The sequence below is a fragment of the Mercenaria mercenaria genome, unplaced genomic scaffold (genome assembly GCF_021730395.1).
Source record: "Mercenaria mercenaria strain notata unplaced genomic scaffold, MADL_Memer_1 contig_4726, whole genome shotgun sequence".
NCBI classification, from domain to species: Eukaryota; Metazoa; Mollusca; class Bivalvia; order Venerida; family Veneridae; genus Mercenaria; species Mercenaria mercenaria.
The window spans coordinates 50,955-66,893 of NW_026462977.1; the positions used below are offsets into that span (position 1 = coordinate 50,955).

General features: G+C 35.4%; 1 protein-coding gene across 1 annotated transcript; it reads right to left on the bottom strand.

The window, feature by feature from the left end:
* Window positions 1–1,086: 1,086 nt before the first annotated feature.
* Window positions 1,087–15,402, bottom strand: LOC128554113 (pyridine nucleotide-disulfide oxidoreductase domain-containing protein 1-like). Its single transcript, XM_053535356.1, has 5 exons — window positions 15,250–15,402; window positions 14,631–14,753; window positions 6,031–6,168; window positions 4,201–4,273; window positions 1,087–1,264 (listed from the first exon to the last, which is right to left on the bottom strand). The coding sequence occupies exons 1-5, from the start codon at window positions 15,400–15,402 to the stop codon at window positions 1,089–1,091; spliced, it is 663 nt and encodes a 220-aa protein (XP_053391331.1). The 3' UTR covers window positions 1,087–1,088.
* Between the last annotated feature and the right edge of the window lie 537 nt (window positions 15,403–15,939).

The following is a 15,939-nucleotide window of genomic DNA, read 5'->3' on the forward strand; positions in this document are numbered from 1 at the left end:
GACCTAGATATCATCAAGGTGAACATTCTGACTAATTTTCATGAAGATCCATTGAGAAATATGGCCACTAGAGAGGTAACAAGGTTTTTCTATTTTTAGATCTACTGACCTAGTTTTTGACCCACATGACCCAGTTTCGAACTTGACCTAGATATCATCAAGGTGAACATTCTGACCAATATTCATGAAGATCTCATGAAAAATATGGCCTCTAGAGAGGTCACAAGGTTTTTCTATTTTTAGATCTACTGACCTAGTTTTTAACCCCACGTGACCCAGTTTCGAACTTGACCTAGATATCATCAAGATGAACATTCTGACCAATTTTCATGAAGATGCATTGAGAAATATGGCCTCTAGAGAGGTCACAATGTTTTTTTTATTTTTAGACCTTATGACCTAGTTTTTGACCCTACGTGACCCAGTTTCGAACTTGACCTAGATATCATCAAGGTGAACATTCTGACCAATATTCATGAAGATCTCATGAAAAATATGGCCTCTAGAGAGGTCACAAGGTTTTTCTATTTTTAGACCTACTGACCTAGTGTTTGACCCCACGTGACCCAGTTTCGAACTTGACCTAGATATCATCAAGGTGAACATTCTAACCAATTTTCATGAAGATCTTGTGAAATATATGGCCTCTAGAGAGGTCACAAGGTTTTTCTATTTTTAGACCTACTGACCTAGTTTTTGATGGCACGTGACCCAGTTTCGAACTTGACCTAGATATCATCAAGATGAACATTCTGACCAACTTTCATAAAGATCCCATGAAAAATGTGACCTCTAGAGTGGTCACAAGCAAAAGTTTACGGACGCACGCACGGACGGACGCACGGACGGACGACGGACACCGCGCGATTACAAAAGCTCACCTTGTCACTTTGTGACAGGTGAGCTAAAAACAAGACAGTAGGTCAGTAGGTCAAGGTCACAGTCAAGTGACCCCTAATCGCTTGGGGTCCAGTTAGTAACTCTTAAAAATTATGATCAGCTGCAAGATGTAAAATCTTCACTCTATGTAGAAGTCTGCTGAACATCAAATTGCAATCTGAAATCTCCAGTAGATCACATTATAACTGTCAGTCAAAGAAATCCTCTATGTCTATATTAGGATCTAGCAGATGATCTTTAAACGGTGTAAGGTCAGTCTGGTTAAGTATTAAATTTTCAAATGTTTCTTCCAAGTCTGTTTCTCCAATTAAAATAGCACCTTGCATTTGACCATCTTTTAATACTGCCTTTACATACTCTTGTCCTGCAAGTAAAAGTTTCATACATAAGTTTCTATATTAACCTTGAAACTAAACAAAATCATGAATGTACAAGTGTCATCAAATTGTCTTGATAGTTAAGTATATAACATTTTTATTTCATTTTTATATTAAAACAAACAATAAGTATATCTGGACAATGACCTACTGTTTGTATTTTTAAACACTACCGGTAAGAAGTAGCTCCAATTTAACAGTTTGATTTCACAAAATATGGATGTTGTTTTATCTATGGCACTGAACTGCTGCCTATTAACTTACAGTGCTCAAATGTTTCTACTGTGCAGACTATACACTGGCTTAACAGAAGTTGCCAGATTATTTTACATTTGAGGCAAATCAAGCAGGTCTGGTAACTTGTAACAAGGTGCCAGACAAGATGTTAGACAATAACACAAACTGCATGTATTTCAAAACTTATAAAGAGTGGTTTGTCATGACAAAACAAGAGCTGCTGGAATATAGCAATATTTGACTATACAAATGCCTCCAAAACAAGAGGGTTCCGAAGGTTCTGTATCCCTCACCTGGCCTAGTTTTTACCCAAGTTGCCCCTGATTCCAATTTGACATTTCCTGACCTTACTTTATGTAGATCAGGGTTATTCTATGATTCGACCTAGTGACCTAGTTTTTCCCCCTAGATAACCCAGTTTGAAATTTTACCTAAACTTCATTCAAACAAACCAGACTGCATGAAGTTCAGCCTAATATTTTCAACGATTTGACATAGTGACCTAGTTTTAGACCAAGTATGGTCCTGTTTTAAATCGAACCTAGAGCTGCTTTTGAGAAAAGCACATGTCTCCCACAACTGCCTAATAATCTAAATAGTAAGTCAGTCTTTATATACTGTTTACTCGCGACAAATATACCTCTGAAGTGTAAAAAGGCTGATTTTGGGTAATTCAAGGGCCATAATTCTGAAGTGCCTGGGGCGATTTGGCTAGTTAATGAACTTGGCCGAGGAGTTATGGTCAAAAACATTTGGTTCAAGTTTGGTAAAGATCGGATGAGAACTGTTCGACTTAGAGCACGGACAAGAGTAAAAAGGCCGATTTTCGGTAATTCAAGGGCCATTATTCTGAAGTGCCTAAGGCGATTTGGCTAGTAATCGAAACTGGCCGAGGACTTATTGGCAAACACATTTTGTTCAAGTTTGGTGAAGATCAAATTAGAACTGTTCAACTTAGAGCACTGAGAAGAGTAACAAGAGCACCGCCTTGCAGGTGCAGATGCTCATCTGATTTTTTTGTCTCTGTATAATAGAAATATTGTCCTACCCATGATTTTCTAAGTCCAAAGGGGGCCATAATTCTTGCAAAAAGCAATGGAGAGTTATGGTACTTGTTGTGCAGAGTCAGCTTTTAATGGCGAATAACTGCTCCAAGTTTTAAAGCAATAGCTTTGACCGTTAAGAAGAAAAGTTGACCTAAACATAAAACTTACTGGTAACCAAGAAATCTGATATTTTCTAAGTCCAAAAGGGGCCATAATTCTTGCAAAAAGCAGGATGGAGTTATGTTTCTTGCTGTACAGAGTCAGCTTTTGATGGTGAACAAGTGTTGCAAGTTTTAAAGCAATAGCTTTGATAGTTTAGGAGAGAAGCTGACCTAAACATGCAACTTAAACAAGAAATCTGATTTTCTAAGTCCAAAAGGGGCCATAAATCTTGCAAAAAGCAGGATGGAGTTATGATTCTTGTTGTACTGAGTCAGCTTCTGATGGTGAACAAGTGTTGTAAGTTTCAAAGCAATAGCTTTGATAGTTTAAGAGAAAAGTTGACCTAAACATAAAACTTAACCAAGAACTCTGATATTTTCTAAGTCCAAAAGGGGCCATAATTCTTGCAAAAAGCAGGATGGAGTTATGTTTCTTGCTGTACAGAGTCACCTATTGATGGTGAACAAGGTTGCAAGTTTTAAAGCAATAGCTTTGATAGTTTAGGAGAAAAGTTGACCTAAACATAAAACTTAACCAGGCAACGCCGACGCCGATCAAGTGATGACAATAAATCTTTTTTTTCCCCAAAAAATCAGATGAGCTAAAAAGGCCGATTTTCGGTAATTGTAGGGCCATAATTCCGAAATGCCTGGGCCGATTTGGCTAGTTATCCAACTTGGCCGAGGAAAAACACTTTGTTCAAGTTTGGTGAAGATCGGATGAGAAATGTTCGCCTTAGAGCAAAGACAAGATTTGTGACAAGACACACATACACACACACAGACAGGAGTAAATCAATATGTCTCCCACACCACTGTGTGGTGGGAGAAATAATAATTGTAACAATCTTGGTATCGAGTCACAAAAAAAAACATTTGTGCAAAATTACATTAAACTTAGGCAGGGAGTTTTCTGGCAAGAAGATTTTTAACGTTTCCACTTTATGTATGCATATATGGAAAATAACTCATGCCCTCTGGTGGCCATGTGACCTTTAGCACATTTTGCTATAGTGAGCTATAAAAGTAAAATGAGAATTATGGAATCAGTACACTGCATTTCAAGTCATCCCAGTGAACAGGAGTCTGAAGCTTCACTCCATTTCCACAAATCACTACCGAGACACCAGCTTACATGCAAAAACATAACCACACAGGGATGCCAATAAACAGATGAGTGAAATAGCTCTACCTATTCCTCAAACAGTTTAGCTAAAAATGGAATGTTTTTATTTGTCAGTAACTGGTTATCATAAATCAGAATCTCTTCATGATCCAATACTTCTAAATGTTGAATGCCTTTTTTAAGAATGTCAGACAAATTTGGTTAAAGTCAGTCAATAATTGTAAGATTCTCTGACCATTTGTCAGGCAACATGCCCAGCTGTACCACAAATCCTGCATTCATTTTGTAGCAATATATCTCTAATTCGTAATTGTAGAATACTATAGACAGTTAAAACTCTACCACACACATACCTTTGGTAACCCTTAGTAACAATTCATGATCAGATCCTAGACCTTGTGCATTGAACCGTCCCAGCAAAATTACCTAAACAGAAAATATACAAGAGTATACCAATAATGATGCTCACATTATCCCTGTATTATATTTTGTGGAATTTAAAAACTGCATTTTATTAAGACTTTATCTATACTGGAATTATGCATTTAAAAAGATAAACAGATAACATTACAACAAAACGCATTTTTATATATTTTATGATACTCATATCAATACAGGTCTAAATCATCAGACTCAGGCTTTCAAGTGCCCTTTGATGAAAAAGTAGGAGAAAAGTAGGAGCCTCTAACATAAAAAAAGTAGGAGAAAAGTAGGAAAAAAGTAGGAATTTGATGATAAACAGTAGGAACTTATGAGAACAAACTCACCAGTTTTAGAACAAAAGCATCACCCGCCAAGTGCATAGCATCAAGTGGGGTAGGTTTTTGAGGGGTGCCTCTATCCAAGTTGGGGGAGGGATGAGTGGGTCTCTCTCTGAATGTTTTTATATAATGTCTAAGTTCTGAATTACTGGAGGGGTACTCCCCTCCTTTTAGGGGTGATGGTAGTGGTCAGGGGGCTGTCCCCTGGAAAATATTGAAATACAGGTATGAAATGGGGGGAGGGGAGGGGGGCTTTTTGTGCATTTTTTTTGTCTAAATTTTGAAGTATGGGCAGAGGTATCCAAGTCGAGCAGCAAACTATATAAAATGTTTCTATTGTCATGATGCTTTGAGGTCCCATTGTACATAGCTGCCTGCAACCTCTTATGCTCCAATATCAAGGTCAGTATTCAACTCCCAATGAACTGTCAGCAGGTTTCTGCATGCATAAGAGGTCACCAGCAGCATATCAAAGGTCTCTAGAGCCTCACCAGTACACCATCAGTCCTTACATTATGTAATAAAATTCATTATACAAACAGACTAACAACATTTGTTAACATATTTTTTCTTCTTTAGATAAAAAAGTAGGAATAGTACGAGTGTTTTCAAAAAAAGTAGGAAAAAAGTAGGAACAGACCTAAAAAGTAGGAAAAGTAGGAAAAGTAGGAAAAAGTAGGACTACTTGAAAGCCTGCAGACTGGTAATTTCTATGGAATTAATATCCTTATCAGTTTTGCAACAGGTACAGGTAGTCATAATTTTATGACACTACTTTCACTCCTATCACAATAACATGGCGAAAATATTTTACTCACTAATTTTTGTAATATCCATATTTCATCATAGTTGTAATTTCTTAAAGGCTTTAATCATCCAGACAAAATTAGATAATTAAACAAATTAAAGGTCCATAATGCTTCAATTTTTATCTTGAAAACAGACAAAATAGCTTTCCAAATAGATGTTATGCAGAATTACATGGTTAAAAAGGACTACTTTCAATATTACAAATGAACTGTTATAGTTAGAGCCATAAAGGGAGGTAATAAAAAACACTGGATTCAATAAAACATTCTAGAATATTAGCAATATTCAAACCTTTGACAAATGTTAAAGAAAGCAATTATCAGAAATAGGATTTAACAAGAAATTAAATATATTTTATGTTCATAATTATTATTAAAGGCTCATAACGCCCTTGTAGAAAATGTGGCAGCCACATTTTATACAAGGGCGTTATGAGCCTTTAATAATAATAATAATGATTATTAAAACAAATTGATGATCAGTTTTTTTCATGTTCTCTACAATGTAACAACAGTTACTAACAAAGTACTTTAGTCAAAATACAGGACAAACATTCTGATTTCTACTCGTATAATTAAATCTCAGTATTTTGTTTGATCTTGCACACCATACCTTGTAATTAAAAAATCTGGTGACATGAGCAAATATTTCGAAACAGAAGTCCATGGGTATATCTTCATTCTGAGTGTGGGCTACCATACATTTAGCAGCATAGGCTGACATCTGACGAGCTTGTGACCATAGACGCATCTGAAAAATTAGCAATATACATGTTTGATTCTTTTTTCTTTCATTATACACTGTAACTTACACTGTGCATTTATGTTTTCTGAGATTGAAAATAACTTTAAAGATTATATTCGAATAATTGTCTGGGTATAACTGTGATATAGGTTCTTCATCAGTCTTGCAAATAAGTCTGGATATTTGTTGATTACCATTGCTTAGATCATGGAACATTAATGTTGCGTCTTGGAAACTTGACTTCTTAAAGATGGTCAATCAGAGTTTATGTAAAAGAATTGTTTGAAACTTTTGCTACTGACCATTTACACTCCCTGAGTAAATGATCCATGTCACATAAAAACCCATTTATAACACACTTTCTGACATGTACAATGAACATCCCAACCCAATTTCAGCCTAAAATCCTAGGCCAGATTCGAGACAGATCAAATTTCACTAAAACAAAAGCAGATTTAACACTTTCCCATTAGCTATTAAAAAGAAATGTAAAACAGGATATTCTTTTGAAATCAAGAAATACACAAACTTTTAAACATTTTCAGAATGAAGGAAACAACATCTTTTTAACATATATTTTGGTCTGAAATGAGCATTCTCCAATTTTAATATGTGGAAACAGAAAAATGCCAGACAATATCACATAAATGTGACTGACCAACTTGTATTCTGAACATTCAATAATATTCAAATTTATAACACTTGCGACATCAAACTTTTGACGCAATATAACACTTGTAACACTTGCAACACAATTTAACACTTGCAACATAATATAAAACTTGCAATATAAAATAACGCTTGTGACATTATATAACACTTGTGACACAATTTAACACTTGCAGCATAAGATAACACTTGCAATATAATATAACACTTGTGACACGATATAACACTTGTGACATTATTTATATAACACTTGCGACATAATATAAATTATTTCTTTAAAATAATTTCATTTATTCCTCGAGACTTAAAATGTTTGTTAGTTGCTAAGGATTCGGGTTAATGGGCCTTTTAAATTATTCAGTTAAAACTGGTTCTCGTTTTACAATACAGTACTGATGTGCATGTTCAGCGAGCCGAGAACACAGCCAGTGTTCGAATAAAAGCAAAAAGCCCGTGCGTTTTCTCACATTGCGTCTGAAAGGCGAATAGACCGTTATTATACACTGACTGACAGAATCTACTGTTCTTCTACATGTCGTTCAGTAAATTAAAAATTTAAAAGTAATCTTAAATTGAAAATGCCGCATAAAACGTGTTAGACCTAAACGACAAGGCCGGGAAAGGAAGGACGAAGGTCACAGGCAAAATGTAAGAGCAAAATCGTCAACATACAGGAATATCACCATAGGACAGAGGAGAAAAACAAAGGCCGGCCAGGAACGAGGTGCAGAATCAAAATACCTCCACATGACCTTGGAGCACGAGGGCCCGGTAAATTGTGCAAACGATATCGGGGAGGAAAAAACAGACAGTTACAAAATCTGCTGGTGGGTTTTATATTAATATTATTGATTTTTAAGTATTTTTACATGGTTCGGGTATTTCACAAGACTATGTCATGGTTAGAGGTAAAATTTCAAGGGGGTGTGGCGATGTAAGTGTTAGGTCATTTTTACTAGGCTCGTCTGTAGGGGTCAGATTTCTAATTATCGAACAAAAAGTTACGTCTGTGGGAAGATGCGCAAATTAAATAATACCTTCTGTTAGTCTTACCAGTGTCTTACTGGCGGCCCCTCTGCTTTCCTCCCTGGAACAGATTTTCAGAGATGAATATTCAATTTGGCATTATTGCCGGTCAAAGGGGGCATTTAGTTATCAAAACGTTTTTTGTAAGAAAGACATTTTAGACTGTCTACCGAGGCTGAAACACCCGGGCAAGTTTAATTCTATATCAGTGGTCGAAAGCTTTCATTATTATGCGGCGACATATCTAACCAATCAGGATAAAGTTCAAAAAATGCTTTGTTACATGTACAAGTTTAGCATGGCGTGTGCACGGGGGGCAGTTTCAGTTGCGTCGGGTGATATCGCCCGAATCCTGGTCTTAAAACAAAAACAGACTTGTGGTGGCGATGTGTGCAGGTAATGACCCCAGGGGAAACGGTCGGGCGAGTACACTTCACTGCATGTGCAATTACTTCGTTAATATTCAAATTTCTGTATATAGCACATACTTCGCTCCACATTCGGGAGTGTCCTGCAGTCAGTATAACTTTTCAGTAAAGTATCAAAACCACACCCCGGGGAAAATTTTTGCAAGTAGAACATTTCAGAGACATTTTAGGGGTCAAGATTTGGGGTCGTGCCTGGAGATGAAGTTCAAATAAAAATTTCGTCTCAGAGCTCAAAAAAAAAAAAAAAAAAAAAAATCGATATAGTTAACTTTGCAAATTCACCGGTCAAAGTAGACTATATCGACCTAAAATAACAGCTGTTAAATTTCTAAAATAGGGTCAAGATCTAGGTCAAGGGACGTGTCATCAAAAAACGCAAAACGCATAACCGTTTAGTACGTTTAAAATAGTCTTCTCTGCTAACACAAACACTGGACTGACACAGAAAGTTTTTATTTTGATACAACACTTCCTTTGGAGGAATCGATACCATTGCAAAATTTGCTAGGATTTAAAGTACGCCAAAAAAACCTGTTTTCTTTTGTATTTCCATGACGGTAGTTTTACATGATTTGCATGAAAAGATTGAAATATACAAGTATTTAGTAACAAGTTGACGGTGACATAGATTAGGCCAAAACAAGGTGTTTAATGACTTAATACTATATCTAATCAATGAACTATATGTACAGAAATTAGTGTATTAGGTTAAATTCGAACACTTTGGTTTTCTTCAGTGTAAAGTAGTCATTCTATGCTATGCTCTTTATGAGATAAGAGATTGATTGAATAAGTTTTACATTTGAAGCTGTAAAACTCATTTATTTTGGGAAAGGGGCCTTAATTATCCATCATGGCTGTATATTACTTGTAATTTATGAATGATTTTCATGAAGTTTTCCGTGGTTAAAAAAAAAAAAAAAAAAAAAGGTTACTAGGTCGTGGTGGGCATTTAAGAATTTTGTGTTGGAATCAAACATGAAATCAGGCAAACAGCAGAACTATCTAGACGATTTTACTGGAGGTGGTTTTTGCGGCTTTAAAAGTATTTAAGGATTTGATAGCAGTTGGCAAACGAAAGAACAAAGGCAATAATGATGGAAATTTTGGGGTTCAGAGCTTGATTTGTAGACCTACAGATGGTGGTCCGAATTCTGACCACTACACTTCAGAAAGAAAAATTGAAAAAAAAAAAAAAAAAAATAAAAAACCAACATCGATTGTTTCACAAATAATTTTTATTCAGGACTGCAGATGTTGTGGATTGTTTCGTCTCTGCTATTCCGACTCATCTGTTGATTTAGCAAGCCTATCACCCACAAAAGGGGTTGAGATTTGTTTAGATTTAACAATACTATGATTCTTGCGATATTACAGTCGGTTTATACCCGTTTTTTCAGGACTATTTTTTGGATTACCAATCAGGGTAAACAGTTTTTTTTTTCTGCAAATGCTTGGGGTGAAGGTTTGGATTAAAGGTCATTGGTGTCACGCAAACTGTTGCCTGACACGTGGCATAAATGTGGCATAATTTCCGATAGAATTGTTCTAGAACTATTATATTATTCCCCATTTATCTGGGATACCGACTTTCAATAAAAAATCAATTTCAGTGGCGATTATGTTTGGTGCCTTCATATAAATCTTTATTTAAAAAAACCAATCACGTGCCTGTCTTTTTAATGGCATTTGAAATGGCCTGCTTCGCCTTCGAATTAAAAAATTTTAAAGAGACATTCTTTATTTAGAACAAAGAAGTATAAAATACACATTTTAATTTTATTGGTCGGAAATCTCTACCGATTCTCGGGATAATGTGTAGAAATGCTTTTAAAGCATTTGAAATATTTCGACAATTAGGCCTATAACCGGAAAAGTAATAGACTATACTTAGTGAATACGTCATCATGTTTATTCATGACGTAGGGTTTAGTGTAAGGGTCCTCATCAAAGTTTATCATCCCTTACGAGCATTATTTTTCATTAGTTTTTATAGAGAGTGTTTTTAAGAAATCTATTACAGGGTTGTCAAAACGGAATCAAATTCATTCTTGCGGGGTAGATATAAACCAGTTTTATTGCAGATTTATTATAACTACGATAAAGGATGTTTACAGTTGTTTTCACATTAGCCTTTTTGGCATGCACCTATTCAGATTAATTAAGTTCTGGGTAGATTCAAGCGTCGGTGGGATCCGGTATTTAGAGAAGAGGTTTGACCTGTCTTTTAAGACAGTATTTGGTAATACGTTTAACAGATTCTAAGACAAATCAGAAAAAGGATTTTATTTTGTTGAAAATACAAAACGAAACCAGTGTAGCTTGCCCATAGTTCAGTTAATTTAACGCGATTCTATGACATATTAAGATTCTATTTTCTTATGGGCAATATCCCCCGAGTCAAACATTCAAAAGACCAATAGTTCAAGCAATTTCTGAGAAAATAAATTTTCGCTACCGACGCTTTACTACTAGGGGTTTTAAATTAATGACAATTATTTCACAATTTGGACACAAATTCAAATAAAACTTGTATGTGCCCAAATGTTGATACAATTCTTTATTGATTTAGGTAAAATATTAAGCAATACCGAAATTTTCGAATTTTTGGTGATTTGAAACTAGTATTATGTACTTTTTACCATGTATACAGGCAAATAAAACAAATAACTTTTCATGACTACCTTACTGTGATTCGAAGTTCTACGTCACAAATAACCTGACATCGAATTATTTTGTTAAGATCTAGTTTGCCCAAGATTTTTTACGGTTAAACCAAATCACACAATAATGTGTTATGCCACAGCAACCTTTTTCCCCGGTTTTAAAATGTGGTTCAGATTTATGCTATTAGGGATAAGTGCATCAATACGCTTAATTAGTTTGTCCTGTACGTACTGATCATTCGTATTAGAAATTACAGTATCTTTCGGTAACACCGCATGTATTTTCGACTCCAGCGATTGGCTGGCCGTGTGGGGTTTAATGTTTACCTATATTTTTTATGCGTTCGCTATAAATTTTTTTCGGCGGATTCATTTCATTACTTGAGATTTTGCCGCGTCACAGAGATGCTTTAATAGAAAATTGTAAATGTCTAATTTTTGCTTTGTTTTTGATTTTTTGGGGGGGTAAATTTTTGCCAAAATTTTTTTTGTGGCGGGAAAAATCAATTAATCGAGAGGAGACGGGACGCAGGTGTTTGTTAAAACAGCTTTCTAGCACCGGGGTGTTTGGTAGCAGCTCTTGACTTGCTTCGTGCAAACGTTTTGGTGCGGAGCCGTGGTGAGCTGAGGGCTGCTGTCATACATTCGGGTGTGGTGTGTGCTGGGTGCCGTCTGCGGTTTTTAGGGGTCATCGCATCGCGTGTTGTCTCTTTCTTGCGCCTGGTCTCCTCTCGCTTGAAGATAGAGCGGCCAAAAACATGCCAACTTAACTTTTTCAATGTTTTCTCAGATCTATTGATGCATTTACCTTAAACAGATGTAGAAAATATTAAGTTAGAAATCAAGTATTTTAAGTCATTGTTCGTCATAATGTGTTATATGATCTTAAAACATTTAACAGTATAACAATGAGATAAATAAAATACAAAAAATGGTACATGTTCTTTTTTTTATGTCGAGTAATATGGATAATATAAATTATTTCTTTAAATAATTTCTTTTTTTCCTCGAGACTTAAAATGTTTGTTAGTTGCTAAGGATTCGGGGTTAATCGGCCTTTATTATCAGTTGAAACTGGTTCTCGTTTTATCAATACAGTACGATGTGCATGTTCAGCGAGCCGAAGAACCCCGCCCGTTGTTCGATATAAAAGCAAAAAGCCGTGCAGATTTCTCACATTGCGTCTGAAAGGGCGAATAGACCGTTATTATACACTGACTGACAGAATCTACTGTTCTTCTACAAAGTCGTTCAGTAAAATAAACTTACCTCCCGCCACAAACCCCTAAAAAAAATTCCTAATGCAGTAATTTTTATGGTTAACTTATTTTTGGTGAAAGACCTGACATTTTGGAGAAATTTGTGTCAGATTTGCTTTCGTTTTGATTATACTTTCAGGAGACCGATTTCTTATATGGCTTTATTGAAAATGTCAGTGAGCGTTAGTGCAACGTACACTGTGAAGTCTTCCCCATATCCAATTTATAATCATACTCAAAGAAGTTACGAATGAATGTTCTGTGATAGAAGCCAAAGTCGAAAAAACTTCAAAGTACCGTAGATACTTCCTGGAAATTAACTTTTGGATAGTTCCCGATTTATGGAATTCAGGTGTATTGTGTTGATAAATAAACAGCATTTCGTTAGAATGTTTTTAACTGAACTGTTGCTTTTTTAGGTTATCGGGAAATAAATTAATGTTTAAGAATTTTACTGTAAAGAATAATGGAAAAGAAAAATTACTGAACTTGTGTATTACTTTAGCTTGGATTTTCATTTATACTTAGCTTCTAGATAAAAGATAAGGCTCACTGCAGTTATTTCTGTGTTATGTAATTTTAGAATCGGTATTAAAACCTTAAATGTTAGGACTGTCGCTCAAATAATGTTGAATTGAGGGGATCAGGCGAGAGATCGAGTTAAATAGATTGCTAAACAATAACCGGTTGGGGGTTTGTTTTGTGGCGATTTATACGGTTTTATGCCGACTAGAGATATATCTATGCGTTTGGGGTGATGAATTTTATTCGGAACAGTTCAGTGTAATAAACGTTGTCGTCTGTCAGTTATTTGGGCAAACCCTCCACTCAGTTTGATGAAACTATGTTTGCCTTTATCGGGCCTATCACAAGGGCTTTTTTGTCTTAAAAAAGTGCCCAAAGGTTGTTCATTGCAAAAGGCACCTTGCTATTTAAGGTTGGTTACCTGAAGTTGCTTCGGGTCACTAGGATTTCGTCCTTATAGTACTGGCGAGTCCTAGATTGCATTGCGTTGCGTTTGCTTGCTTGTGAGGTGGTTGTAGTGCACCACTATAGGTTTGGGTGATGCCTAGGTTGCTTTGCTTTTTTTCGTATGAAGCTTCTATTAGTGAATAATTACAGTATTGGCGAAACCTAGGTTGTGTCTGTAATGTATCCTATGGGACTGGGGAGGCCCAAGTTGCATTCCGTTGTCCGTAGTGCTTCCATATAGTGTTGGTATGCCTATGTTGCGTTGTTTCTTGCGGTATGAAGTGTCGTTTAAAGCATCACAATGGTTACTGGTGAGGCCCTGGTTGCATTCCGTTGTCTGTAATGGCTTCACTATAATTTTTGTTTGGGTGCCTATGTTGCGTTGCTTCTTGCAAGGTGAAGTGTGTCTGGGGTGCATCAGTCGCTGTTTTGTGTGGTAGGCCCGTCAGCCGTATTTTAGTTTTACTAGCTGAAGAATTGGGCTGTCTCAAAGAATATTTAACGCGTGCCGTTTTCGTGGGCAATAATGCCAAATTTGTCGTTCTTGTTTTAGCACAGACATATATCAGACGCTTTCTAGCACTGAGTGTTTGTAGCAGCTCTTGACTTGTTCGTGGCATGTTTTGGTGCGGAGCCCTGGTGAGCTGAGGTCTGCTGTCATACATTTGGGTGTGGTCCGTGTGCTGGGTGCCGTCTCGGTTTTTAGGGGTCATCGCATCGCGTGTTGTCTCATTTCTTGCGCCTGGTTCCTCTCGCTTGAAGAAGAGCGGCCAAAAACATGCCAACTTAACTTTTCAATGTTTTTTCTCAGATCTATTGATGCAAATTTTTCCCTTTGCAGATGTAGAATATATTAAGTTAAATCAAATATTTTAAGTCATTTGTTTGTCATAATGTGGGTTTTATGACTTAAAACATTTAAACCCGTATAACAATGAGATAAATAAAATACAAAAAATGGTACATGTTCTTATTTTATGTCGAGTAATATGGAATAATGTAACACTTGTGACATTATCTATATAACACTTGTGACATTATTTATATAACACTTGCAACATAATATAACACTTGTGTCATTATTTATATAACACTTGTGACATAATATAACACTTGTGACATAATATAACACTTGTGACATTATATAACACTTGCAACATATTAATAATTAGAAAGTTTCTAAGAAATTGCTAAATAGGAAGATGAATATCAGTAAGACTTCTTTTTTTTTTTTTTTTTTTTTTTTGGGGTATAGTTTATTCAGAAAAAATCCATTCAAATATTACAAACAAGCTCTATGGCTTTTTCAGTACTAAACTAACATTGGTATCTCACTACTTACTGCAAAGTTTAAACTCAGTAAGACTTCTGTTTCAATTGTTTTCATTATTAACAGTATTATTTTTACCTGTATGAATTTTGATTTTCAAGCACTACCTCACACATACCTGTACCCAATGAGAAGCATGCTCCCAGCATGCTGTGCACACATCTCCTGCTGCATATACGTCTGCTTTGGATGTCTGCATTTTTTCGTTCACTTTCATTCCTCCATCCTCTGCAAGTTCAAACTGTGGAAGTAAATTGAACATCACTGAGCTCGTCAAATTTATCATTTTTTAATGATCAGATGTTATCTAATTTTCCAGATGCAAATAACAAACAGAAGGACAAACTATAAATGTTAAGAAATGGATATTTACTTTTTTTTAAAATCTGCTTCAAAAACTTGTTTTTCTTTTACTCTACTTTTGTAAGCTTTTATCTTAATGAATATTAAACTACACTTTGGATAAATTCTGTCAATAAAAATTTGAAAGCAATGTGCTCAAATGTAAGTGACCAATAATTTAACTCTAATTACATTAACTCCATTGTATTTAAACATATGTACTCGTAACTGACTTTTTCCATACAAAACTCATGAAGTAACCCAAATGCATATATACAGAAGAAATGCTAAACAGTCATATATGCTTTGTTAGGATTCCAATAAAATTTACTTGAAAGCAGTAACGAAATTGATACTTTCAAAATTATTCAAGGTATACAGTAACTTTGACCTACATCATTAGCATGGAATGGTTGTGTATTTGGTTCAACTCCTGTAGCACTCACAACAAAATCACAACCATACAGTGTGCCATTGGTAAGTTCAACATATACAGGCCAGTCTGAAAAAGAAACAATAAAAATTTTTAAAACAGCTAAATTACTCATACTTACATTGTCAAATATGTTGCAGAAATATTAACACACTATGGACCATTCTTTAACAAAAAGAGATTTTTTTAAGTGACAGGTACTTAAATATGCCATATCTAAAAATCTGTCCATTCCTGGGAGGGGAACTATCTGTTCTTAGACAATTAGAAAACAGAATTTCATGAAGAGCATCTTCGATTAAGACATTTCTCAAATATAGTTTATTTTCATGATTACCTAAAATATACCCTTGATGAATCAGAAGCATAAATCTGAAGCATAAAACAGGCAGAGAGTGCCACAGTGATGATGTTGTTCAAAATATTAAAACAACTTAAGTGGTCAGCTAGTTAAATGTTGAAGCATTTCTACATGATATTTGCCCCTAGTAGAAATTGCAAAAAAAAAAATCTATTCAAAACTAACACAATGTTAACTTTTTAAAAAGTTATCTTTAGCTGCAGATTACATAATGCAAAGGTGTACTAGAAAGAATTAATGTAAGAAAATGGGCCCCAAAATGTTGGAATTTTTAAAGTTAAAGACACCATG